The sequence below is a fragment of the Bubalus bubalis genome, chromosome 16, assembly GCF_019923935.1.
Source record: "Bubalus bubalis isolate 160015118507 breed Murrah chromosome 16, NDDB_SH_1, whole genome shotgun sequence".
Lineage (NCBI taxonomy): Eukaryota > Metazoa > Chordata > Mammalia > Artiodactyla > Bovidae > Bubalus > Bubalus bubalis.
The window spans coordinates 70,215,219-70,243,101 of record NC_059172.1 but is presented as its reverse complement, the minus strand read 5'-3'; the positions used below and the strand labels follow the sequence as shown (position 1 = coordinate 70,243,101).

At 37.4% G+C, this 27,883-nt stretch overlaps 1 protein-coding gene across 1 annotated transcript; it reads left to right on the top strand.

Moving 5' to 3' along the window:
* The first annotated feature begins 2,368 nt into the window (after nucleotides 1-2,368).
* Nucleotides 2,369-27,369, top strand: SESN3 (sestrin 3). Its single transcript, XM_045163010.1, is given in 9 exon segments — nucleotides 2,369-2,528; nucleotides 2,531-2,565; nucleotides 4,574-4,756; nucleotides 7,329-7,565; nucleotides 8,161-8,335; nucleotides 13,158-13,276; nucleotides 14,136-14,326; nucleotides 17,147-17,291; nucleotides 19,543-27,369. Coding segments are annotated over 9 exon segments (1,242 nt in total). The 5' UTR covers nucleotides 2,369-2,458; the 3' UTR covers nucleotides 19,630-27,369.
* The last annotated feature ends 514 nt before the right edge of the window (nucleotides 27,370-27,883 follow it).

The following is a 27,883-nucleotide window of genomic DNA, read 5'->3' as shown; positions in this document are numbered from 1 at the left end:
AGGACCTGGAGATTCCTAGCTGCCTTTAACTTATACTTGGGCTAAGAAAAATTTAAGGCCCACTAATTGAATTTTTCTCTGCTTAAAGGAGTTATTAACTCATATTAACCATGGTTATATATTGGTTTACTATTGATTGCAAAAAGGTATCATTTATCTTAAAGCACTAGCATTATTCCTATATTGTTCAGAAATTAGTCAAGATATATTTGAATACCTATGATGTTTCAGGTATCCCTTAAAGAATGAGTAGAATTTGAATAATAATACATGTCAGGTCGCACTAGAGTCAGCAGTTCCATCATGTTCATTTTGACCTTTTAGTGACCTTGCCATTTCCATGAAACTCCAAAGTTACCTGTAATGTTTCAGGAGCTCAGGGACTGTAGGTGATCATGCATTAGAGAAACTGCTGGGCTTGTCCTGTTTCCCTCATAGAGCACACGGCTGCTCTTAGCAGAGTGATTGCCTAATACATATATAAAGGCTTCCTGAAATGCTGCCATTTACACAGAATGTATTTGGAGACAATCTGGTTTGCAGAAGCAACGGCTGTTTTCAGGCTCTGTTGCATCATAAGAACCTATTAATGTCTTTTAGGCATCAGTTAAGCAGAAGAATCTTCTGCTGGAAAACAAAACAAAACAACAAATATTCTGTCCCTAATTATATAGAGTTTATCATGATCCATTCCATTTTTAACTGTCATCTTGGTTCCCTGTAGTTGACAAAATGGGAGGACATGAACAAATGGAAATACATTTGGTTTTATAGTGAGCCAAAGTGGAATTGCCTTTTTTTTACACCATTGTAATTAACATTTCCTCACAATTAACACTTTTCAAACATTACATTTCCTTTGGGATTAAATTTTCCTCCATCAATAGTGCCTTTGTATAATTTGTACTTATCTTCAGAAGAGATTGTGAGGCCAGCCCTGAAAAGTAAACAGAGCTTCTTAAGAGCAGTGTGGATCTTTAGAAAGACCACGAGTCTAGATTTGAGGAGACCTAGATTCTAGACCCAGAGAAGGCAATGGCACCCCACTGCAGTACTCTTGCCTGGAAAATCCCACGGCCGGAGGAGCCTGGTGGGCTGCAGTCCATGGGGTCACAAAGAGTCTGACACGATTGAGCGACTTCACTTTCACTTTTCACTTTCATGCATTGGAGAAGAAATGGCAACCCACTCCAGTGTTCTTGCCTGGAGAATCCCAGGGACGGGGGAGCCTGGTGGGCTGCAGTCCATGGGTTCACAAAGAGTCAGACACGATTGAGCGACTTCACTTTCACTTTTCACTTTCATGCATTGGAGAAGGAAATGGCAACCCACCCCAGTGTTCTTGCCTGGAGAATCCCAGGGACGGGGGAGCCTGGTGGGCTGCCGTCTGTGGGGTCGCACAGAGTTGGACACGACTGAAGTGACTTAGCAGCAGCAGATTCTAAACCAGGCTCTGCTATTAAATAGCTGTATGAGCTGAAATTTAATCTTGAGTCTGTTACCTTATCTAAAATAAGGGACAAATTCTTCTTAAGTCTAGAACTCTAATTCTAAAATGCCAATAAATAAGGAACCAAGCCGAGAAACACACATCTGATGTTCATTGATTCCCACTGAAACAAGTCCTTCCATGGGGTGCTAATAAGCTCTTAACACCTTCAGAAGCCAATTGTTGGTATGATGCCCAAGCTGTCATTGTTTATAAACCTGTATGTGAATAATCTATTTTTGAAAAAGTCCTTTTGATTTTCTCAGATGCTGCACGTCCATTTTAATAACTTACATTGTTTCTAGTAATTAATATGATAGGCTCAAAATGGGAATCTAGTATCCTATTAATTTTTCAATTAGCACTTTACTACAAATTATCCTATTTTTCTTTGTCACCAAAAAAGACTGCAGAAAGCTTTTTTAATGTTGAATAACGAAAACAAGCAAGGGATCAGACTGAAAAATGTCTGTCCTAAGATATAGTCATTAAGTGTGTTCATAGGCTATTTTTGAGAGAAAATTCTAAATGCTTTCCCTCCCCACGAATCAGTGTGACAATAGCCAGGCAAGCAGGCCCTGAAAATTTTTGCCTTATGTGCCTGGCAAAGCAGATGGAAGCTTCTTTTCTCCAACTTCATAGCTGTGTGTATAATGTTTGATAATTTGACATTTGTTGTTTAATAAATTGTGGTCCCAGAGCCAAAAATGAATGGTGCTTTCATTTTCATTTCTGTTTCTAGTATGAAAAACTGCGTTATTTCAGTGTCTGTTAATGTCAAAAGGACCTTCATCGGCTTCAGTCATGGAATAATGCATGTAAACCACTGGTGTGTTTACTTCTCAGCCTTGATTTTGTTTTGTGTTTCTTGGTTGAAAGGTTGTCCAGGCAAACACAGTGGATGAACGTACTAACTTTCTTGTGGAAGAATACTCTACATCCGGTCGCTTGGATAACATCACCCAGGTCATGAGCCTGCACACGCAGTACCTGGAGTCCTTCCTGAGGAGCCAGTTCTACATGCTGCGCATGGATGGCCCCTTCCTCTACCGCACCGGCACTACATCGCCATCATGGTATGCTCACTTACAGTTCCTGTGTTCACGTGACTTGGTCCCCATTTAGTCCCTCTCCCTGCTGGTATTACTTGTGGTGCAGAGCTAAGTATAATCGCACGGAAACAACAACTCAAGAAGCTTGTGACCTTTTGGATTTCAAATCCACTGGTTACATTTTGAATGTTGTAACTCACATAATATACTGAATGTTTCTGATTTAATTATTAGTAAAGTTTTCCATGTTTAATCTCATGATTAAAGATGTTTATAGGGTCGAAAGTACTGTTCCTGCTGCTGCTGCTAAGTCGCTTCAGTCGTGTCCGACTCTGTGCAACCCCATAGACGGCAGCCCATCAGGCTCCCTCGTCCCTAGGATTCTCCAGGCAAGAACACTGGAGTGGGTTGCCATTTCCTTCTCCAATGCATGAAAGTGAAAAGTGAAAGTGAAGTCGCTCAGTCGTATCCGACTCCCAGCGACCCCATAGACTGCAGCCCACCAGGCTCCTCCGTCCATGGGATTTTCCAGGCAAGAGTACTGGAGTGGGGTGCCATTGCCTTCTCCGAAGTAATGTTCCTAGTGTCCCTCAAATTTTCCTTTTACTCCTGATAGTTTTCTTTCAGTATTAATATAAAACAGGTTGGTTGTGACTTTTTTATTTAGTCATTCTGTACATGAAGAATATCACTAATTTGGCTAAATAAGAGCAAAGTATTAGCCCTAGGCGACTCTGTCAGAGAAGAATTCCTAAATAAGTTATACTACTACTAAGTTTAGTACTTGGTGCAAGCTAGTTAACTAGTTAATTAGAAATTGGGATGATGGACAGCAGGAGTAAGAAGGTAGAAACAGTGCTACAGTTGGACTGTTGCTGGAGAAAAGAACAAGATGCAAGTGCAATATATTTGGAGAAGTTAGGGGAACATCTGGGCTGGCAGAGTGATCAAAGCCAGCCAGGAGTTAGTTTTTATCAAGTTTAATTTGTTTATGCTCTCACTGAAGTTTTAAACAACAAAAAAGGGCTGCATCCTGTGTTTTATTAAATGATGAACTTGACTAAGATTACTCAGCTTAAGGTTTTGACGACACTAAGTCTGAAAGCCAACTTAGAATGGTCACCAACAAAGAAATAGGATGTGGAAAACAGAGTAAAACAGTACTATTTAACTGAGAAGCAGCCCTGAGGAAACGAGCGGTGAAAAGTCTGTTTTTCTTGGATTTACCAGTTTATCAAGGCTGATTCTGGCTTGCCTAGGAAAGAAAGGGTCAGTGAGCTTCAGTTTCATCTCAATAGGAGGATGGGCACAGATAAGGCTGATTCACAGTTATCTCAAAGGGAATAAGAAAAATACTCAAACTAGTATATATTCTGAATTGGTACAAGTTAATCAGATTTTATTGTGTTTTAAATAGAATATAGTTGATCTTACTTACCATAATGAAATGAACATATACTTCCTTCACATAAATAGAAAATGGGTTCTAGATTGACCCCTACCACTTCTGGATGAGGAAGTAATTGGCTTCATGTGACATTTACTTATATGTCAGCTTTATGTATCAATTCAAGAATCTATGACAACATTGTGATGAAAGTTTTAGGAAGAGCATTCTCTAAGAAAAGAATTATTAGCTATAAAAATGAACTTTTTTTGTTTGTTTGTTTTTTATTTTTTTTATTTTATTTTATTTTTAAACTTTACAATATTGAATTAGTTTTGCCAAATATCGAAATGAATCCGACACAGGTATACCTGTGTTCCCCATCCTGAACCCTCCTCTCTCCTCCCTCCCCATACCCTCCCTCTGGGTCATCCCAGTGCACCAGCCCCAAGCATCCAGTGTCGTGCCTCGAACCTGGACTGGCGACTCGTTTCATACATGATATTATACATGTTTCAATGCCATTCTCCCAAATTTCCCCATTCTCTCCCTCTCCCACGGAGTCCATAATGACTGTCCTAGTAATTGTAGAATAAAACCGTACCATGACTGTTTTATCCACCAAATCTTTTCTTTGTGTTGTAGGCTGCAGCTAGACATCAGTGTTCTTACTTAATAAACATGCATGTGGATGAATTTTTAAAGACAGGAGGTATTGCTGAATGGTTGAATGGTTTGCAATATGTACCACAAAGACTGAAAAATCTTAATGAAATAAACAAGCTGTTAGCACACCGACCCTGGCTGATCACAAAAGAGCACATTCAGGTACTGAGTATTTCTTTAGGGGAGAAAGAAATTTTACTAATGATTCTTAGAGTTATTTTCAGTTAAGTATTTTGCCTAAGACTTACTTTGAAATACTTGCATGTTAGGAATTTGAAAAAAAAAATAGTGTATTGAAATGTGTAGAAAATGTAAGTCATTGGGTTTAAGTTAAATATAAGTGAATACTTCTCTGTAAGTGAAAGTCACTCAGTCATGTCCAACTCTTTGTGACCCCATGGACTATACAGTCCGTGGGATTCTCTGGGCCAGAATCCTGGAGTGGGTAGCCTATCCCTTCTCCAGTGTATCTTCCCCACCCAGGAATTGAACAGGGGTCTCCTGCACTGCAGGTGGATTCTTAACCAGTTGAACTACCAGGAAAGCCCACTTCTCTTTAAGTAATCAGTAATTAGCAAATAGCTATAAGAAAAGTTTGATTTCTATTTTCAAGCAGTAGGCAGAACAAAGAAATGCATTAGGAGGATAACATACATAGGTTCTAGTCTTTAACTCTTAACTACAAAGTATGGTGACCTTTAGTAAGTTAACTTTTGTGGCCTTGGTAGTTCACCCTTCTATAAATGAGATGCCTAATGAGTTCTAAACTCTTTGCAGTTCTAACATTTCATAATTTTAAGATTTTGAAAAAATGATTTTTCAGATAAAAGTGATTTGCCAACTGATGTGTATATACTTACATGCTTCTAGACACTAGAACTTAGATAAGAAAGAGAACTGTGATTGGCTGGAGCACTTGCCCTTCAAAAGCAGCATCTGTTAAAAGCCTCCAGGATGAGGTTGTTGAATTAATGCTTCGCACCATGCTTGGCACTATTCAGTTAGTAGGAGTCATCAGCTAAATGATTATCAGCAGAAGCCTTAGGTACTTAAAATCCCTTCTTCCAATGCATTAGAAATGTTCTTGGTTTAGTTTTTCCCCTCATTTTGTTAGTTATTTGCCCAGTTAAACCAAACTTAGCTTTGGTCAGTCTGTGTACTCTCAGATTTGTATTATCTATTAGGGTCTGTTTATAAAATATGAACAAAGCTATAGCAAAAATGTGCTAATTTATAATAGCAAATAGAAATTTAGAAGCAATTTACATGTGTAAGGAAATGTAACTGTAGTTCTGGGCTACAATATGCCCATGCTTAATAATTAATTGAAGACAGTGGAGCCTCATGAAAATCAAATTTTTCAAAAAGTTTGAAAAGCAGAGAAAAATGGATGTATACTCTGATTATTTAATTATACTTTGAAAAAAGAAGATATGTAAAAGTTACATAAAGTGGTAGAATATGATTGATTTTCCTTTTTTTCCCCCCTGAGCTTTTGGTAATGTATTAAATTTGTATGTAGTTAAATAATGAGAGTAAAGCAAAAGCAGTTTTTTGGTTTTAGTTTTTAGATGTGAAGTGAGCCAAGTGAAAGTTTTAGATTTGAGAACAGATCCCCATACACACACTGAAAGATTAATTAGATAAAGATTGATGGGGAAAACCTTGAATGGATTAATAGCTGGAATTGTAATGATTACTGTGTTTAATGGCTTCACTTATGATTCCAACATTCATCTGGAAAAAGTGAAAGTGAAAGTCATTCAGTCATGGCCACTTTGTGACCCCATGGACTATACAGTCTGTGGAATTCTCCAGGCCAGAAATACTGGAGTGGGTAGCCTTCCCCTTCTCCAGCGGATCTTCCCAACCCAGGAATCCAACCTGGGGCCTCCTGCATTGCAGATGGATTCTTTTCAGATGAGCTATCAGGGAAGCCCATTCATCTGGAGGATCCAGTAAAATAGCATGTAAAAAAAGTGCTCTGATATTTTTATTTTTTTTAACTTTTTATTTTGTATTGGATTATAGCCAGTTAACATTGTTGTAATAGTTTCAGGTGGATAGCAAAGGGACTCAGCCATACATATACACATATGCGTTCTCCTTTAAACTCCCCTAGCATCCAGGCTGCTGCATAACATTGAGCAGAGTTACCTGTGCTGTACAGTAGGACCTTGTTGGTTATCCATTTTAAATAGAGCAGATTTTTTTAAATGTCCCTTCAAATGTGAGGTAGTTTTCTACAGTGTCTATCATCTGCTGTAGGTTCTTCCTCTGTCAGAGACGATATCCAAGACAATTAAAAGTTGACCTACTGAATTAAATATTTATGTTATTTTTAAGGTAGAGTCTGTACCTTTAAAACCTTCAAATAAGTGGTCTTGCTAGAGAAACTTTAAAGTCCCTTCTAGCATCAGTGTTCTTGGATTCTCTAAAATACCTTATTAAAATAGCATAATATAGAAAAATGCTTGGAAACAGAAACTCCAGTATATGTATAAGGAATTTCAGAGAAGCTACAATGTAATTCTATTGTTAGTTTTGATAAGTTTAATGTAATATTGTTTGACCAAAGCTGTATCTTTAATATATGAAACAGTTTAAATGGAATTTTTAGTATTATTACTATAAATGGAAATATGCAATTTTATACATTTTCCATACTTTTTGAAATTGCTTTGTAATATTCTATGATTTTCACTTTTATTCTTGATTGGCTTTCTCATTTCAGAAACTTGTCAAAACTGGAGAAAATAATTGGTCTCTGCCTGAACTGGTACATGCTGTGGTCCTACTGGCTCATTATCACGCTTTGGCAAGCTTTGTTTTTGGTAGTGGCATCAATCCAGAAAGAGATCCAGAAATCTCCAATGGATTCAGGCTAATACCAGTCAACAACTTCTGTGTGTGTGATCTCGCTAATGACAACAACATAGAGAATGCATCCCTTACAGGCAGCAACTTCGGGGTTCGTTTCTTAACTGTTTGTCTTACTACTTTGCCTTTAAACTTGCTACATTAACAACATCCAGAGAAATTATCTGCTTAAACGGGATATTATATGCTTGAAATATTTTGTATAATCTTTTATTACCCTAAAAATTTAACCCGTTGCTGAAGTTCTGAATTGTCTTAAGGAGGCTTTTAAAGCAATTACAAATCATAAGACTTGTAAGGCTGCCCCAGTTTTAGAAACAAGTAATAATATAATCTAATATATATCAAATTTTGTTGTATTGGGTTGGCCAAAAAGTTTGTTTGCATTTTTCTGAAAGCTGTTATGGGAAAACCTGAATGAACTTTTTGGCCAACCCAGTAGAATTCTAGATGAAATAAATCCATTCATATAAACTTTCTGTGTTTATAGCTGAAGCAGAAACACTGTACCTCTGAAAATGTTCGATTTTGCCATATGATTTTCTTTGGAGTTAATGGAAAGCCCACTTAGGAAATTAATGGCTATGCTAGTGCCGCTGTACATAAGGTGATATTGGGAGATGGAGACATTTACCCTAACAACTTTTAATGTTAATAACACCCAATATTATCTTCTCTGGCTCCAGATTGTCGATTCTCTAAGTGAGCTAGAGGCCTTAATGGAAAGAATGAAAAGGCTTCAAGAAGAAAGGGAAGATGAAGAGGCGTCTCAGGAAGAAATGACCACTCGCTTTGAGAAGGAGAAGAAAGAAAGTCTTTTTGTGGTCTCTGGAGATACTTTTCATTCATTTCCTCATTCAGGTGCTTTTTCTATTTCACTATCTTTGCCTTTTCTCTTTGCCTTTGACTTCCCTGGTAGCTCAGACGATAAAGAATCTGCCTGCAATGCAGAAGACCCAGTTCCATCCCTGGGTTGGGAAGGTCCCTATTGTTCTTAGAACCCTGACTGACCACCTCAGACCACCTTCAGTATTTTCCATATGGATAATGGAATGATTCCACTATCGTGTTCCTTTCATTTAGTTCTCTTCTACCTGATGCTGATGCTATTGCTTCCCCTCTTGTGTTGCTGCATCTTTGAATATATTTCAAATCCAATTGAGAGGTACTTCAGCTGTGTATGTAGTTCATGCTCTTATCCTGGATAAAATGTTATTCAGAGCAGACCAACTGCTTATAAAGTTAGATAAGATTAATCCATCCTACTTGTGTGATTTTTCTTTAATGATAAGTAAAATCCTGTTTCAATAGATGTAATTTGTAAGAAATATCTCTTCCTTTTTCGTGGGTGTGGAGTATGTGGGAGGATTGTTCTCACAATGCTGCTTTTTTCCAGATTATTTCTAAAGTTACACCAAAGTTACATTGCACTTGTATTTGCATTTCTTTGCAGAAACCTTGGAATTATATAAAAATGTATTATTTAGGTCATTTTCTTAGGTTGAATTTGGAGGAATTCATCCTGTATTAAAAAAATGTATTAAAAAATTCATCCTGTATAAAAAAGCCTTTTGATTAGGCTTTTCCGTATCAAAAGGCTTCTTTGCTTTAGTCTTTAAAATATATTTCTTTTCCTAATACTCTGAGAGACTTTTAAATAGGAGGGAAACTTTTCAATTACAACTTAAAAAGATACTAAATACCACATAGTACATGTTATTAAAATAGCATGGAGTCAGTAGACTTTGAAAGCTTAAACCCTTCCAACTCATCAATCTACATAACATTTATTTTTAAAGTAGAGCTCTGTAGGTTTAAAAGAGGGCTTCAAAATGACTAGTCGTAAGGTTAGTCAGTCTCATAAATCCTGAGAGTAATTGATTTGGCCGTGACTGGTTTGTTAATATTAAATATGACATTGACCAATAGCTTTCAGAAATTTTACCAGGAAGAGCAAGATCCCTCTTTTATCATTTCCCCAGCGATTTCTTTTATGAAAGATTTTATCTACCAAATTGAGTATATTTAATAATGATTTCTCAGAACTTCTGACCAGCAGGAAATCCCAAATATAAAGAAGCGTTTCAGTTATTGGTTTGCTATTCAGACATTTATTGTACTCTACGTAGTCTCAGCAGGGTGGTAGGCAGTAATGCTTCCAAGCTAAGTGAGACGTGATTGCTGCCCTCTGCAGGCTCTCATTGCTAGTGGGAGAGAAAGAAATGCAATATGAAGCAGAATGTGAGGAGTAAATGGAGCAGTGTTGGAGAGTTAGGAATGTGCACAGAAGGGGTCCTAGGGAGAGACCTCCTCTAGCCGCTTGGCTCTGAGCTAAACCTTAGAGACTTGAGTGCAAGGGAGTCAGGCAGTGGCTGGGGGGGAGAGGGGGGAGTTGGTAAATAGCACACCTGCCTGAGCCAGCACACAGTGGTGAGGAAACAGGATGGTGGGTGCAGGAGCAATTGGTTCTGCATTGTTAGGATGTGACACATGAGGTTGGTATTGTGAACAGGAAGCTGATTAGGTAGATAGAGACCTTATCATGATGACCTTTCCAGCCTTAAAGATCATGTAACCAGCCATATTTGCGACATGTTGACTTGTGATGTCTACAAAACCACCAGTCTGGAAACAGCTACAGGTGCCTCTCAGACTTTAATATGCATGTGAATCACTGAGGAATCTTGTTGAAATGCAGATTTTTGTGTTCAGTCTGTCTGTGCCAGGACCTGAGGAGCTACGTTTCAATCATGGCTTCATGTAATGCCCATGCTCCTGGTCTGCACACTTGGAAAGCCAGGGTTGAACAGGAGAGGGTTTTAAGCCCGAAATAAAGTTTTGGAAGTTATCAGTATATATTTGGGTGTTAAAATCAAAAGAGTTGTTTATAAAAAATCATCTAGAGAAAACAAGTGGGACAAAGGAAAGTAATGAGCGTAGGGTAAACCTTCCAGGGAAGCCAATATTTTAAAATGCAAACATTGTATTAAAGTTAGTATAGTATGCATTTACTTTTAGACATTAATTTTTGTAAGTGTGAAAAACTTGAGTTTGCCTGGTGGCTCAGTGGTAAAGAACCCACCTGCAATGCAAGAGATGGAGGTTCTTTTCCTGGATTAGGAAGATCCCCTGGAGAAGGAAATGGCAACCCACTCCAATATTCTTGCCTGGGAAATCCCATGGACAGAGGAGCCTGGCAGCTACAGTCCATGGGGTCACATGGGGTGAAAAATTCTAATATACATCTCTTTATAACTATAAGTGGACACAAAATCCAGAAAAAGAGAGTAAACTTATTTAGCATACTTTACCTGACATAAATAAAACACTATATCCCAAACTGCAACCTGTACCATTATTTTCAAGTGCACATAGAAAATTTACCAATATCAACCATATATTGTTAATGAAGCAAATATCAGCAAATTTTAAGAGATTTAAACTTTACAGAGTATAACTTTTGACTATAACAGAAGTAAGCTAGAAATCAGTAAGGAATAACTAGAAGTTTCTCAGATGTTTAGAAATGAAACAGTATACTTCTAAATAGTTCATAGGGAAATAAAAAGTTGCAGTGGAAATTAGAAAATATTTGGAGCTGAATGGCAGTGAAAGATGGCACAGACAGTATTTATTTATTTATCTTTTTTTGGCCATGCTGGGCAGCTTGTAAGCCCTTAGTTCCCTGACCAGGGATTGAACTCAGGTGCCCTGCAGTGGAAGCTCAGAGTCCTAACCAATGGACCACCAGGAAATTCCCTAGACATTGATTTTTTAAAGCTTGTCTAAGACAACTAGAGAGAAGGCAATGGCACCCCACTCCAGTACTCTTGCCTGGAAAATCCCATGGACAGAGGAGCCTGGTAGGCTGCAATCCATGGGGTCGCTAAGAGTCGGACATGACTGAGCGACTTCCCTTTCACTTTTCACTTCCATGCATTGGAGAAGGAAATGGCAACCCACTCCAGTATTTTTGCCTGAAGAATCCCAGGATGGGGGAGCCTGGTGGGCTGCCATCTATGGGGTCGCACAGAGTCGGACACGACTGAAGCAACTTAGCAGCAGCAGCAGCAGCAAGACAACTAGAGCTTGAAGGACATAAATGTTTTATTTCTTTTAATTTTTTGTTTATTTATTTTTGACTGTACTGGGTCTTCATTGCTACACAGGCTTTTTCTCTAGTTGTGGTGAGTGGGGGCTACTCTCTTTTTAAAATGTTTTAAAGATTCATCCATCTTACTATCACTGTCTCAAATTTGTTCCTTTATGGCTGAGTAATATTCCATTGTATATATGTACTACAACTTCTTTGCCTAAGCGTCTGTTGATGGACATCTAAGTTGCTTCCATGTCCTGGCTATTGTAATAGTGCTACTCTCTAGTTGCCGTGTTCAGACTTTTCATTTCTGTGGCTTTTCTTGTTGTAGAACATGGGCTCTAGGCACACGGGGTTAGTAATTGCAGCACTGTCTTTAGAGCACAGGCTCAGTAGTTGAGATACACAGGCTCAGTTGCTCCGTGTCATGTGGGATCCCCTTAGACTGGGGATCGAACCTGTACCTCCTTCATTGGCAAGCAGATTCTTCACCACTGAGCCACTGGGGAAGCCCTTTTCTTATTATTGAAAGTATATTTTAGAATGTCAGTCTTTCTCTTCTTGGATGCTTGAGCAAGAACTTTTGCCTTCTAAAGTGAATTTTGAATTTACTAAGCAAGTCTTAGACCTTGGTGGAAAGTTATATTCTGATTTTAACAAGAGGCTACATCATTTATAAATTAGGAAATAAATTGTTTCATTCTTTACTCTTCACCATTCCCAGTACTGAATTTGCTGGTCACACGAAGATAAGAGAAAAATGACTCAGTATGTGGCTGAGTTATTTTTGTAGACTTACCGTGTTTTAAAATGGAAATAGAAACTTATTTTTCCCTATAACAAGTATCTTGGTTTGATCAGTATGATAAAGCATTTCAGATTCCATTTAGAGATTCTAAGAATAGTTTTTCAAGTCTTTTGAAGAAAATGTTTGAAGTTTTCTACAAGGGTACTATTCTATAGCTTGGTAACAGAGTTGACTAACATTTATTAGTTTTTTGCTTTTCAAATTAGAATGATGTTCCATTACTGTAACATAGTATTTTCTGTATTTTATTTGTATCCATCTCCTAGGAGCAGAAGAATGTGGATAATATGCAAAGTACCATTTCCTTTGAGTCCAGAGTTTGAAATATTTGTTTAAATAGAATTAAAATTAAAGTTTTAGATTTGTCAGAATATTAATTTTAACTCCTTTTTAAAAAAATTTTAACTTCTTAAGGTAAATTTAGGAAAAAAATGTTTGTATTGGGTAGGCCAAAAAGTTCATTTACATTTTTCTGTAACATCTTACAGAAAATTCCAAGTGAACTTTTTGACTAAACTAATATTTAGATATTTTAATTTAGTCAATTTTTTGCCTGAATAGCTACAGCTAAATGTTACAGTTGCCAGCATTTAGTAATGAAATTGTATTCAAAACTTGAGCAAAAGGTATTTTATGTGAATGTAAGGCATGTAGTCAATATTGTCACTATGGAAATCCTTGGAAAAGCTATAGTAAAAAATTGGAAGAAAGTACAATTAATTAATTGTTCTAACTCTGTACAGTTTCCTTAACACCAAATTGTTCATTATTGTCCTTAGATTTTGAGGATGACATGATTATAACATCTGATGTCTCCCGATATATTGAAGACCCTGGTTTTGGATATGAAGACTTTGCCAGACGAGGGGAGGAACATTTGCCAACATTCCGAGCTCAGGTATGAGACGCCTTTAATTCAGAGAAATTGGAGAAGAGATACTGTTACTTTAACTGTGAAATTTTGAATAAGTTGACTCCTATAGAAACTAATAGATCATTTTGATAGAATCTATAAATATCTTTATTTAACCTACTTTTCAGCCTTGTCTAATTTGACGTCCCAGTTGATGGATTAGTATTTCAGCATCCCCTCTACCTCCAACCCCAAGAAGGCAAAGGCAACTGCTTTATGTGGTTACTTGCATTATTGCATGGTAGTAGTATCATGTTCATGTTTTGGAGAGAAGCAGGGAGGAAACTGAGTGACATGTTCACATTTATAATAACGCATTTTTATAGAAAGGCCATATGTCTATAATTATGGGCTGAAGGGCCACCTGTTCCCCATCCCTAGATAAGAGCCACCGTAGTGATGTGGTTCATAAAGACAGTGCAGGCGAGATCAAAGACAGACTCCTCTGTGCTTGTTTCAGATGATCTGCTAGCCACCCGTGTCACTGAGTAGGTTTAGTCATGTAGGACTATTCCAGGGCCTTCTAGGGTTCTTCCAGATGAGAGTGTAGTTTGCATAGTACATGACCGTGGGAAGTAGCCAGAGTTTATCACCAATGTCCCTCATCCTGGACCCAGTGAGGAAACACCATATAATGTATCAGATGGTGACAACTGCTATGGAGATAACACTCCCGTCTACAAACTGATGTGTTGGTAAAGCAATCTTGGTAAAGTGACAAACTTAGAATCCGTGAAAGGATTACAGACTTTGAAATATCTCCACTTGCTTCAGTGGTTATACTTCACAAAAACATAGACTTTAAATGGAGAGTGACCATTTTTGATACATTTTATTCTTTTAGGACTATACCTGGGAAAATCACGGGTTCTCCCTGGTGAACAGACTTTACTCTGATATCGGACATCTTCTTGACGAGAAGTTCCGCATGGTCTACAATCTCACCTATAACACTATGGCCACCCATGAGGATGTTGACACAACCATGCTGCGCAGAGCTTTATTTAACTACGTTCACTGTATGTTTGGAATCAGGTATGGTCATCATAGAGACAGTTGTGTGTGTGTGCTAAGTTGTTTCAGTCGTGTCCAACTCTTTGAGACCCCAAGGACTGTAGCCCTCCAGGTTCTTCTGTCCATGGGATTCTTCTGGCAAGAATACTGGAGTGGGTTACCATTCCCTTTTCCTGGGGATCTTCCCAACCCAGGGATAAAACCCGTGTCTCTAATGTCTCCTGCATTGGCAGGCAGGTTCTTCACTACTAGCGCCGCCTGGAAAGCCATATAGAGACAGTTGTACATGTTTCTAAATGAAAATTCTGACAGGAGTCTTACCTTTTTCCTGTTAAAGAGTATATACTTCTGGGGAGAAAATTACATGCAGACTCCTGACTATAAAAAATTAACTCTATTTTCTAGAAGAGCATTTGTCTTTGTTTAAAAGTCTTAATATGCACATATAATACAGTAGTAAAATCTTACTAAGGAGGGAAAAAACATCAGAAATCATTGGGGACAGTAGTAAAACTCTCCATTTGAGAATCCCTCCTGGAAGAACTGAACCTTTCAGAAGTACAGATGATATGCCATTGTGCAGGCGTACTCAGTCGCTCCAGTCGTTTTCTGACTCCGTGCGACCACATGGACTACAGGCTGCCAGGCTCCTCTGTCCCTGGGATTCTCCAGGCAAGAATACTGGAGTGGGATGCCATGCCCTTGTCCAGGGAATCTTCCTGACCCAGGGATCAAACCCGTTTCTCCTGTATCTCCTGCATTGCAGGCAGATTCTTTACTGCTGAGCCACAGGAGAAGCCCATGATACCCTCTTAGATAACTATAGCAAGTGCTGGTTGGTTGGTTGGTTTTTGAAGGTATGGTATAATTTGGGTATAAATGAAACTAAGATAAGAGTCTGCCTTCATAAAACTTACATAAGCTCATGTAAGAATACTGAAATGAAACTGTAAGTCAGAATAAATTAGTGGCACCTAAATTTAGAAAGTTTGAATTGAGAGGACTGAGAGTGAAGCAGTGAATAAGACTGAATGGTGTAATCAGGAAAGCTCTTCTTGGAGAACATCCTTTTTGAGCTGGGTTTTGAAGACATCTATGGAGATAGATCTGCCAAAAGAGAAAATCCCCAGTTATGAATACATTCAATTGACTCTGTACTGTATCCTTTCTGATATAGTATCACAAAGCCCTTATGGAACGGAATTAGAATTCTATTTGTTAAGCAAAGTGGTTTCTGTAACTTTGACTTAAAAAAAAAATCCCAAATTTCCTGGAAAAGTCAACTAATATGAAATATTCTACCTAAAAGATACTATTATGATGGTAAATAGTAGCTTCGCTATTGCCCATTTACTATTCTAGAAAGAATCATCACATTTTAAAATTTAATATACCAACCTAATTAAGAAAAATAAACAGTAATAGATTTTAATTCAATACATGTTATAAATTAATATTATATTCAAAATAATATTATATTTAAGGCAATGAATTGGTGATATTTCTCTGCTGGGTGCTACTAAATAAAGCTTATGTAAAATCCCAGAGTTTGTTTTTTTTTAACTAAGTATTATGTTTGGATTAAAAATAAACCAAAAATACAGAAGAAAAAGCCCACAAGCTCCCACCACTACATTTACTCTCATAGCTATTTCTGTGCCCGTTTACACTGTTATTCTCTCATCTTATGAATGAACTATCTACACTCCTATGCACTAGGGCACAGAATCCCATCTCCTCTCATCTAAAGATCCCTCTTCTGGCAATTCTCCCTTCTCTCTCCTGCATAATTAGCTTTACTCTCTTAATTGAATCTTTCCCATCAATATGTAAACATGCCTTTATTTCTCTCATCATCTCAAAAAAAGAAATCCTTTCTTCATCCTTCATTTCCCTCTGACTGTTGCCTCACACTTCTGCTCCCATGCACAGCAGATCCCTTTGAAAACATTTTGTATATCTACTGTCACCATTTTCTTATCCCCTGTTCTCTTGTGAACTGACTGCAGTGTCAGGCTTTTACTCCTGCACAGCAGCAGAACTACAAAACTACTCTTTCTAAGGTTGCCCTTCACCTCTCCATAGCTCCTTGCCTCGACCAGTTCTCCATGGTATCTTCTTTGCCTACTCAGTAACATCAGACATAATTGATTATTCCCTCTTCCTTGAGACACTAGGGGCTTCCCGGTGTCTCAGACAGTAAAGAATCTGCCTACCAAGCAGGAGACCTGGGTTTGATCCCTGGGTCGGGAAGATCCCCTGGAGAAAGGGAATGGCTACACACTCCAATATTCTTGCCTTGAGAATTCCAGGGACAGAGGAGCCTGGCAGGCTACAGTTCATGGGGCCACAAAGAGGTGGACATGACTGGGCGACTTTCACTTTCACTAAGACCCTAGACTCCTACCTTAGGGTTTCACACTTGCTCCTCCTCCTCCCAGTATTAGCTTAGATGTCAGTCTCAGAGAAGCCTTCCTGCCCACTCTACCTAAAATCACAACTCTCCTCCCAGCCCAGCTGTATTTTATCTCCATAGCAGTTGTCACCATCTGATACATTATATGGTGTTCTTTTTCATTTTTCTTTTTTCTCCAATAGAATTCAAATTCCATGAGACTAGGGCTTTGTGTCTATTTTGTTCATTTGTGCTTCATCAGTGCCTGAAGGAGTACATGGAAACTACATGGCTTATAGTAGGCACTCAAACATTTATTATTTAAAGGAGTTAATGAATGAGCTTTTGGTATTTAATTACTAGATAATTGTTGTGTCTTGGTATAACTTTAGAAATCAGAAATGTTGATTCTGCCATCCTAAAGCTTGTCATCATATTGCTTCTAGGTATGATGACTATGATTATGGAGAAGTTAATCAATTACTTGAACGAAGCCTGAAGGTTTACATTAAGACAGTGACCTGCTATCCTGAGAGGACTACCAAGCGCATGTATGATAGTTACTGGCGTCAGTTCAAACACTCAGAAAAGGTGTGTTTCATGACTTAACATAGACATATATTCCACATAAGGAGTAATGATTATGAAAAATTAAATGTGAAAATAGTAATAAATCAGCACCATCAGAGAAGTTGGAAGTGGCATCATTTGGCCATCAGTTTGGGTTTTTTTTTTTTACAATGTTTTAAAATTCAAATTTATTGAATGGTGACTAAATTTTGGTTATGTGTTTTGCCCAGTGTGGTGTATAAAGTAAAAGCTTAGCATTGGCCTTTGAAAGACTGGATCTGAAAATTGGATCTTGGCTCAGAAGACATATCCATTTAGAGAATTTTTTCATTCTAGCCATTTTATAGTTAACCTATCAGAACAATAGTTCTCATTCCAATTTGGTAATTTAGTGATTTGACAATATAATGCAGACCTTTGAGCCAAGTATATTATTATATGAGGAATTTTTTGGATTGAAATATCAATATATAGGAAACATTATTTAAGACCTAATAAATGACCATTATAATGGTATAGTATAAGTATGGCCTTAAATCATGAGTCTATTGACCTTTAAATCCAAGAATCTTCCATTTATACCACAGTTCCTAAGCTTGAGAGTTAGAAAACCTTTTTAGAGTCCTAATATTCACTAATTAACTATATGACTTTGATAGAGAATGTTATGACCTCGATCCCTAGCAGTCTTTCTTGAAGTCTTAGAGCCAATCACACATCAGATAAACATCCATTTACCTCCAGCATCTCTCCTTGATAGATCTGTATGCTCTACTTACAAGTTTGTATTACAGTTTCTCCCTTTGCTCAGTGGTATCTAGAAATTCTCCTTACTCATCAAGAGAATAGATCCAATGATATATCTAACCTGTAGAAAGATATCAAAATAATTTAAATATATCATACTTCTTTGTAAAAGCTTTTGAAGATATGTGGGTGCTTATTTTTTTGGGGGGGTGCTTATTTTAACCTGTCAGGTGAGATGAATCCCCCTCAAAAATTCCCCCAGGTGCTTGTTCACAGCTGTATATGAAAGACTGTAGGCAAGCTAAGCATATCTAAGTTGTTCAATCCCTTAATCGTGTCTGACTCTTTTCGACCCCATGGACTGCGGCACTCCAGGCTTCCCTGTCCTTCACTATTTCCTGGAGTTTGCTCACATTCATGTCCTTTGAGTCAGTGATACCATCTGACCATCTCATATTCTGGCGCCCCCTTCTCTTGCCCTCAATCTCCCGGCATCAGGGTCAGATCCAGTGCTTCAAAGCCCAATGCTAAACTTTTACTTTATACTCCACATTGGACAAAACACAGAACCAAAATTTAGCCACCACTCAGTAAATTACCAGATACTAATTTCAGATTGCTTTAAGCTTCAGATTTTCACCTTGGTTTCTCCCATGTACAGGCATACCTCAAAGATATTCTGGGTTTGGTTCTAGACCACTGCAGCAAAGTTAATATCACAATAAAGCAAGACACATGAACTTTTGGTTTCCCAGTGCATGTAAAAGTTGAGTTTATAATACATTGTAGCCTATTAAGTGTATAAAGCATCATGTCTTTAAAAACAAAACAGTATGTGTACCTTAATTAAAAAATAGTTTATTGATAAAAAAATGCTAACCACCATTTGATCCTTCAGTGTCATAATCTTTTTTGTGGTGGAGGGTTTGAAATGTTGTGAGGATTACCAGATGTGACAAAGGAGTGAGCAAATGCTGTTGGGAAAACGACGCCAATAGACTTGCTCAATGCAGGGTTGCCACAAACCTTCGTCAGTTTGTGAAAAAAGAAAGAAAAGCAGTGTCTATGTGGTGCGTTAAAGCAAAAGCTCAATAAAATGAGGTATGCCTGTAAATAGTAAAAAATGTTTTTAAGAACTTTCTAAGGAATAAGTACAGGCTGATTTTCAGCCATATAAAGTATTTTTTGTAGGAGAACTGTAATTTGCAAAAATTATTTTTGTTTTATAACCCAAAGGATTGTCTGGCTTTACAGCTCTCCTAAGAAAATTACTGGACTTTTTAAGATTCTAGGGGTCATTTTTACTGCTCACATTTTTTTAATGAACAGTTTTCTTATGAGTCTTACATCATGTGCACACATAAACACGCACAGGCATGTGTGTTTGTATGTGTGTCTATAAAACTGGTGAAAGTATAATATCTAATGTTAGAATACATTTGTGAATGTCTGATTATATGAAATAAATTAAAGTTTTTTCAGTTGTTTATAATGGGCACTAAATCGGTAACACTTTGATTTCTAGGTTCATGTCAATTTACTTCTAATGGAAGCACGGATGCAAGCTGAGCTTCTCTATGCTCTTCGTGCCATAACTCGGCATTTGACCTGAAGCATCACCCAGGGAAGATATCATATATGTGTAAAGACCTTTTCACATAGGATATACATCAGAAGCTGTTTGTGATGTAGCATCAAACATTATTCAATTCTCTAGTGTCAAAGTTTTAGCCGTTTTTTGGGGGCGGCTGTAATGTGCAATGATGTGTTTTCTTTTCCTTGATGCTTAACATGACTAACAATTGCAAAAATAATACTGAGGAGCACTACTTGGCATTGTTTGTAGTTGGGTTTTCGGATACTGATCATAAATCATGAACCTGGTTTGTTAATGCTTAACTTCAGTGCTTTGGGGTTTGTATGTGTATTTTTGTTCTTTCCTTTTTTTTCTTTTAATAAGGAAAAGCGCTTACAATCTGCTCGAGCAATTGTTTTTCAGATATCGGAATTCAGCAATGAATGACCTCCTCTGGCCATTCTAGAACTTTAAGGTTGTGTCCTACACCTGGTGGAGGAAAAGCATGCGCTGTTGGACTAAGCTGCTCACAGGACACGCATCTGTGTCTCCAGGAGTTTATTTGTCAGGCACTGTTTATTTTTTTTTATTTGTTTGTTTTTTTACTGCTATTGGCGATAACATGAAATGTGATACAGCCATCGTCCATAATTTAATGTGAAATTGATCATGATGAATTCTATAGCATGCTACTGAAATGCCAAATTCAGCTAGTTTCTTTCTCTTCTGAAACAGAAGCTTCCATTTTCCATATCAGATGTATATATTCAAAGTGGAATTATGCACACTCCTTTCTATCACTGACAGTAATCCTCAGTCATCAGAGTAATCAGTGCTCACAGGACTGCTTACAGTTCATTTAGTTGGCACATATAAACATGTACCCACACAAGACTGACCAAAAATTTTCTTTGCACATTTTTATTTTCTCATAGTGTTTTCTATATTACAGTAAGCAGAGGAAGGTTAATATGCCTATATTTTTTTCCTGTTAGGCTTCTAGAACTTACTTTCCATGGTTTTTCTTATGATAGGTTAAACAGTTGATTATTCAAAGGTAAAAATTGTGTTTCTATGCATTAATGTGATTGAACAACAACAACCCAAGAGTGCAATATGTAAAAAAAAGAGAGAGAGAGAAAAAGACTCAACAAACTTTCCCCCTATTATGTATGTCACTGCAGAAGTGTCCTTTTACCACAGAGCTATAAAGAAATTTAGTTCAGATTTCTTTATCGCACCAGGCTTTTGCCTTCCTGGGGTTGAACAATGTTCCTTTTACAATGCCAAAGCATCCCCATTCCCAGAACAATCTCTTTGGACAACTGGTTTAAAAAAGATCTCAAGTCTTACGGGAGGAAAAAGCATCCCCAAAGTCACATTTTTGCATTGGTTTATGTTGCTTGATTAGACTATCTTCACAGAGCACAATGCTGTACATTTATAGCTTTAATTTGTATTATGTTAATGAACCAGTGAAGTGCCTAAAGAGATGCTCACAGCTATCCGGTAGGACACGACTGCACTGCTTAAACACTTTTTGGTTAACTAAGAGTGACTTGAATTTTACACAAACATGCTAATTTTTAAAAAAAAAAATCCATTTTTTTCACAGTAAAGAAGATAAATTTTTCCATTAGCATTCCCACAAAGATCGCATTTTAGACTTGTAATCTAGGACTTAACTTTTTCTTTCCTCTCATGAAAGAATTGTGGGCTAGTGTTCTCATCAGTCATTTTCCCCTTCCGTTTATCATTCTTTTCTGGTACAATCCATTAGGTTGCTTTCTGTTAGGCTTTGTTCTAGGTAAGAAAATAGAAAGATGACTGTACACCTATGAATATAAGGTAGTTCTGCATTTTTAGATTCCAGGATCTTGTTTGAAATCTTCCATGTGAGGAAAAAAACTGCTAATATTTTTAAAGACAGGGTGGTTTATTTAAAAAGATTATTCAAAGAACTCATGCCAGATCGAGTCTGTTTTGTTTATTGCATATACCATATGTTGATGTTATTCCATATCACATTATATAGATAGGTACTAACTACAAAGAAAGTATTTAGGGGAATGGCAAAATACGAATGACAACATGCATGTCCATTTGACTTCCCTAATTTTAAAACTTTCAAGTTGAGGATACCCTTTACTCTTGACATTTTGTTTTTTTTTAACTAGAATTCTTTCAGCTAATATCCCTTTGTTTTTGTGCAGGTGACCTGTATTAGAGGTTGAAAAATAATTTATATATTGAAAAGGAGGAAAAATTCTCATAGAACATCATAAGAGCTTTAAACCAAAAGAGGAAACAAGGTTTAAGTAACTAAAATGGCCACTTAGTTTTTGTTTTTGCATTTCCCACCCCAGAAATGTAAGTAGTTGAAGTTTGGGTTATGGGAATATTATTAGTGCCTTTACTAGATCTCTTTCCTAGCAAAGTTTCTTTTTAGCTTAGCATAGATGTATCTTATCACTAATCAGGAAAATCAGTTGACTTGGAACTATAAACAAAAATAAGATATTTATGAACCTCACTGAATCAGCCTAGAAAAATTGACTTTGGAGGTGCCAAAGCACCTGCCAAGATGCAGCCTGCACAGCCTTCTAGGTTGTGAATACCGTTTGTACAGCGAGTTTGCTGTGAACTTCAGCTGCTGCAAACTTGAAATTCTGATGCGGTTTTCCAGGGTGGTATTTTTTCAGAGTATTGAATTTACTATGTAGTAATTTATAGTATAGCTTTTTATATTAAAATGTGATATTTTTTAAAAGAGCTCTCTGGTTCAATTGGTGTCATGATGTGACTATACGATCTGCTAACCTACCCCTTGGGCTCACATTGTGCCAAACTGAGATGTGCACATGTACGTGAAAAAAAACAAAAAGCACATGTGAAGTCTCTAACTCCGTTGCTTATTATTTTCAAATTAGTCTGATAATCCATTGATGTATATGCTTGAAATGGTTCTCTGTTTACTTTCGAATTTCGAGTTTTCCCACTAGAGTTAGAATGCTCAGTTTTCTCGGATCACCTTAAGAAAATCCAAATACTCTTCTCTCTGAAAGTAAATGGTGAACCCAGTCCCTTGACTATGGGAGTGGCTAGACAGGTACCTCCTTAAATCCTTCGGATTCGGCTTCCTCAGATGGACTCGTGATAATTAGAGGAAAGCAGGCTTTTGAGATGGGACAACTTGTAACTTTCTTCACCTTTTTGAGCTAAGGATATTGTCTCAGTCTCAGGAAGAACCTTTGTCCCATTTGGGGTACCTTTTAACTAAAAAATGGCTAATGTGGAACCTGGGGCATGGTCTTGGCTTGTAATTATAGCTTTAAACCCAAATAATAACAACACAAGACTGTCTTAGAATAGAACTCTCAATGTCAGCTCTATATCAAAATCATATTTGAACCAGAGCCCCTATTTTAATTGTGCTATAAAGTCCCTTAAAGATTTCAAATGCTTCTAAAACCTAGTTAACATTATTCCTAAGCAACTTTTTTCCCACCTTACAGAGTTTTTAAATCCAAAATATTAAATTTTTATGCTACAGCAAAATGAAATTATCAACCAGCAGTTAAAAATGTGTACTTAAAAATAGTTCACCATTTTTGTGCAGAGTACATGCCTATATGGTGATAAGATTCTTTTAAACTCTAAGGGCAGTTCATCAGGGAAAAAAATAAATTTCAGTGCATGTTATGAAAATTATTTGCACTGTGCTAGTAAAATGAGGTTTTCATTTTTGTTTTATGTTGTATTTTAAAGACAATTCTAAATCATTCCTCTGGAAAGCAAGACCTTAAACTCTTTATCTAGGGGGACTTTTTCTTCTTTTATGCAAATAGATGGTCTTGCATGGAGTGAAAATTATGCAACTATAATGTTATATAAATAGTATATGAAATTTGCTAATAGTATAATTTAACAGGAAACTGAAAGATATGTGGCTCCTCTATTCAGACTGAGTTTTAAATTACCTAATTTCATAGTCAGAACCTATTCTAGGTGGCCATCATCATAAACTCTGTTTCCCGATTATATCCATCTGAAGACTGAGAATCAAATTAGTCTTTCCTTAAAACAGTACTGTAACATGAATGTATTCATCTCAGTCAACAGAACTTCAGTGCCCCCTCCATGTGGAACTTACTTCCATGCTAATTTGGCTTCATCAGTAGTGTCTGCTCAGGTGAGACCTAGAACAAAAACAGCTGGAGTGAAATGGATCGCAGGGGTAGAGGTACCTGTCGAGGCAGAGCCCTGTGAGGAAGGAAGAGTTTTTCAAAGAACACATGGACCATAACTCTACTAGCGTGGCTGCCCTCAGCATCACACACCCGGTCTGAAGGAGCCCTTCCTGTTGGGGGAGCTCCTGCCTACATTCAGCCCACCCTTTCCTGCCTGCTTATTCTTCCTCCCAAGTGCCTCAGCCTCAACCATGCTCACTCTCCTCCCCTCCCCTCGGCCCATCTTGGTGTGAACGCCGTTTCACAAACCAGACATCACCAGCCACCTGCTGATCATCACCAGCATTTACTTTTCCCAGTTACTTTTTCTCCATTCATGAGGAATACAACTTGTCCCAACTCCCTTGAAATCCCTCAATCATCTAGGTATATTTTGGCTCACCTTTGCCCTCGATCCCCTACCGGAAATTATGTAGCACCACGTGTGATTGTGTCCATCCCATACTGTTCTGCCCTTTCCCAGCTGCCAGAATATCTTGCTCTCCTCTACCTCATCCCCAAAGAGCCTATAAACTCAGAGTATCCAACCATTTTCATGGATTCACTCTCTGTTGTTCAGAAGTACTACTTCCATATTTTAAATAAATCATAGAAGAGTTTTGCCTTCTATCAAAGTAGGAATCTTTATATTTATACATGATAAGAAATCGAACTATTTCTACCATGCAGAATTTAGCATTTAGCAGGATTTTAAAGTGATTGAAATGCCATCCTAACCTGGATCTATATTAGGTAGTAAATACCTGCATTAGTCCACGTTATTTGAATGTAAAGTGAAAATTCTCCAGCAGTCCAGACTAATCTGTAACCAATCAGTGGAACAGGAAATTTCTGGCATAGACATGGGTGTCATTTGGGCCTTGAAACGTATTTCCAATAGAAGGACATACGATAAATGGCGTTTAGGTAGTCCCATTGGATCACAGAAGCCCACTGGATTTATAATATAGATAAAATACCACAAAATTGGCTACCTAAGGATTTGATCAAGCTTCCCTCATTGGACTAAGCTTGGAGCCCCTGTTCCTACCCTGTTTGTCGCTGGGGAAAATGAGCTGTGAGATGAAAAGGGAATGCACTTCCTTCATAGTCCTTATTCCCCTGGCGTACTTCCAGGATATCCTGGCAGTATCATCCAGGAACAGGGAGCGCACAGAAGGGGAAGAAGCCACAGCACTTCTGGTCTGGCCAGTGCCTGCTTAGCGCGGTCCATAGACGAATGCTGTCAGGTTTCTAACGGGGGGTGTGTTCATCTGTAGACAGTTGTTTGACCTGAAGACAAACCCCACCCTGTTTGAAAGTACAGATTAAAATATTATGATCTGTGGTGGTATCGGGTGCCTTCCATGCCCATTTGTGAACACCCCAACTCGAAAACAGTCCAGTAAATACCTTTAAGGGCCCAGGAATGAATATATGCCTAGTTAAGAAATGAGACTTGAATAAGTAGAGCCTGAAGGAATAGTTTTTCTTAAATCCTATGTTATAAAATGTTCCTTCTAGCTTTAAATTAATTATGAGTGCACCACCGTGAGGTCCAGAGTTGAAAAAGAAGGAATATGAGGGTGGTGGGGGGGGCGGGGGGGACAGGTTGGGGGATGAATACCTGATTCTTCTCAATGCTTGTGGAAATCTTTGAAGTAATGAAATTCATACTATAGAATGGCCATTAGAACAAACACCCTATTTTACAGCTCATAGTACAACATCAAATGTTAGTAAGTCTAACTATGATAAATGTAATTTTGGGTATATAAATTTGCTAAAGCAGTCTATTTTGCATTCCTCAGTTTAACTTCATAAAAAAATCAAAAGGAGAGAGGCTCTCTAGTCTTTAATGCTAAAGTATTGTTTATCAATCCTGATTAGCTTAAGTTTATGCATTATGACACCTACTGAATGAAACTGATTATACATCTCCTTCTTAAGTTAATCAGTCTTTACAAGTTGTCGACTGATTCCCAAATCTGATAAGGAAGGATCAAAAAGTAGGATCAAGGGAATTCATCAGTTGGTAGCCAAGAAATTTCCTTTGTAATGTTGAGACTTGTTTTCTCCTTCCTGAATTTTACTGATTCTCTAAAATAAAGGGAAAGAGTTAAATGCTACCCTTGTTCACCAAGGGAAGTCATCCCAACTCTATACCTAGTGCAGATATTCCCTTTACATCTATATATCTTCCCTGGAAAGAAAACACCATTTTTTCCCTTCCTCTTTTCTCTTTTCACGTCTACTCTTTTTAATCAGATAAGATAGACAAAGAAAGCAAACCACAAGCCAGTTTGGCATCTTCTCCATGCTGATAGAATACTCAACAGCCACATGCACAGTTGGGGCAAGGTTACACAGAACCCTGTCAGGCCAGGTGGAACATGGCCTTGCTACTTGGATTAGCTCCTTCAACCCTGAAAATAACTTTCCTGGTCATGGAAGAACTGGATGTATCCTTTAGCTTATGAAATAGGATTTGAACTTGAAATCTCTCTTTTTTAAAAAGAACCTGATTTTGCAGGGCAGCTACATCATGAATGTATATATTAAGACTTTGTAGCTGAATTGCACATGAAATCAGATTGCCAACTTCTTATCTTTCAATTTTAGACATCATTTTATCCTTAAGTTGTGAGCGATATATGTAGCATGCTGTGAAATGTCTGTTATAGTTCTTTAATTCATCAGTATTAATACAGAATTATCTTTTTGCGTTTCTTGGTACTTTTTATTCCATGTAATCAGAAGCTGTGATGTTTTGCCTTTGTAGTCCTGTGCTTTGTTACTGTAATTTTTTTCTTTTTTACGAAGCACGTGACTTTGGACTAATGTGAGGCGGATGACGTGATCTTTAAGACTGCTATATATCTATCAGTCTCTTACTATATAAGGTTTTCAATTAGAATAAGCTTTTATCAAATAGATCATTGATGCAATTTAGGATTCACACAATTTTCAGTGTCAAATGGTGATCTTACATTTATAGCTTCAATTCTGAAGACAACAAACTTGATAAACAGCCACTTTAAACTTGTTCTGGCAAATCAGACCCTGCTGTAGATGTAGTCTAAGTTAGTTAACCATATAAGCCTTTTCAACTATTATGCCCTCCACATGAGTCAGCAGTTAAGACGAGTATAGAACCCATGAAAGCTTTTTGTATGTATAACTAGGTTTTATTTCTCTTATGTTGCTGATTTTACAATTCTGACTAAAGCTGACCTCAATGGATCAGTTTATATGTAATATTCTAGTGCTTTAATGCCTCTTTTTGTTTTTTGGAGGGATGGGTAATATTATTTGAACAGCTACAGAAGGAACTGTTGGTGAGTCAAGGCAAACACATTTGAAATAAAGCAACTGTGTATTAACATGTTAACAATTCATAACTGCACTTTTTATGACATTTTAAAAATCTATTTATAGGTACAGAACAATGGGTTTTGTTAAACTGTATCACATTTATACTTGCAGAAATTTATTTCATTGTTATTAGTAGGAATTTTATTGGTTCAATAAAATTGGCAAAACTGAACACTGACTATTTGCCTTTATATATATATATATTTAATTGAATATTCAAGAAGCATTCTAATGTAGGTTTTGTTTGTTAATTACTGGATATGCATTCTGAAAGATGTCAGCATTGTTTTAAGAGTCATTTTCCCTCATGTTTCTTCCTGACCCACAGTTTTCTTGTGACATTTATTACAACCACTTAATATTGCATTAATGGAATAGTGTAAATTGTGCAAAATATAGAGTTATTATTACTTTGAAACTGTCCGTTGTGATCTCAGCAATAGGAAAATTAATTTCACTATTATCTCTTACTAACCAAAAATAGTAAGGTAGAATAGGGAAAGGGGCATTGAACCTGGGGTCAGAGCTTGAATTCAAAGCTTATTCTTTTCCACTTAAGCTTTGTGACCTTAAGTAACTTGATTTCTAGGGTCCATGATTTCTGTACCACAATCTGAGGGAGATAATTGCCTTTTTGAGATAGTTGCTTGAGATTGGGTGATGTGTAAGAAGGGATTTGAAATACG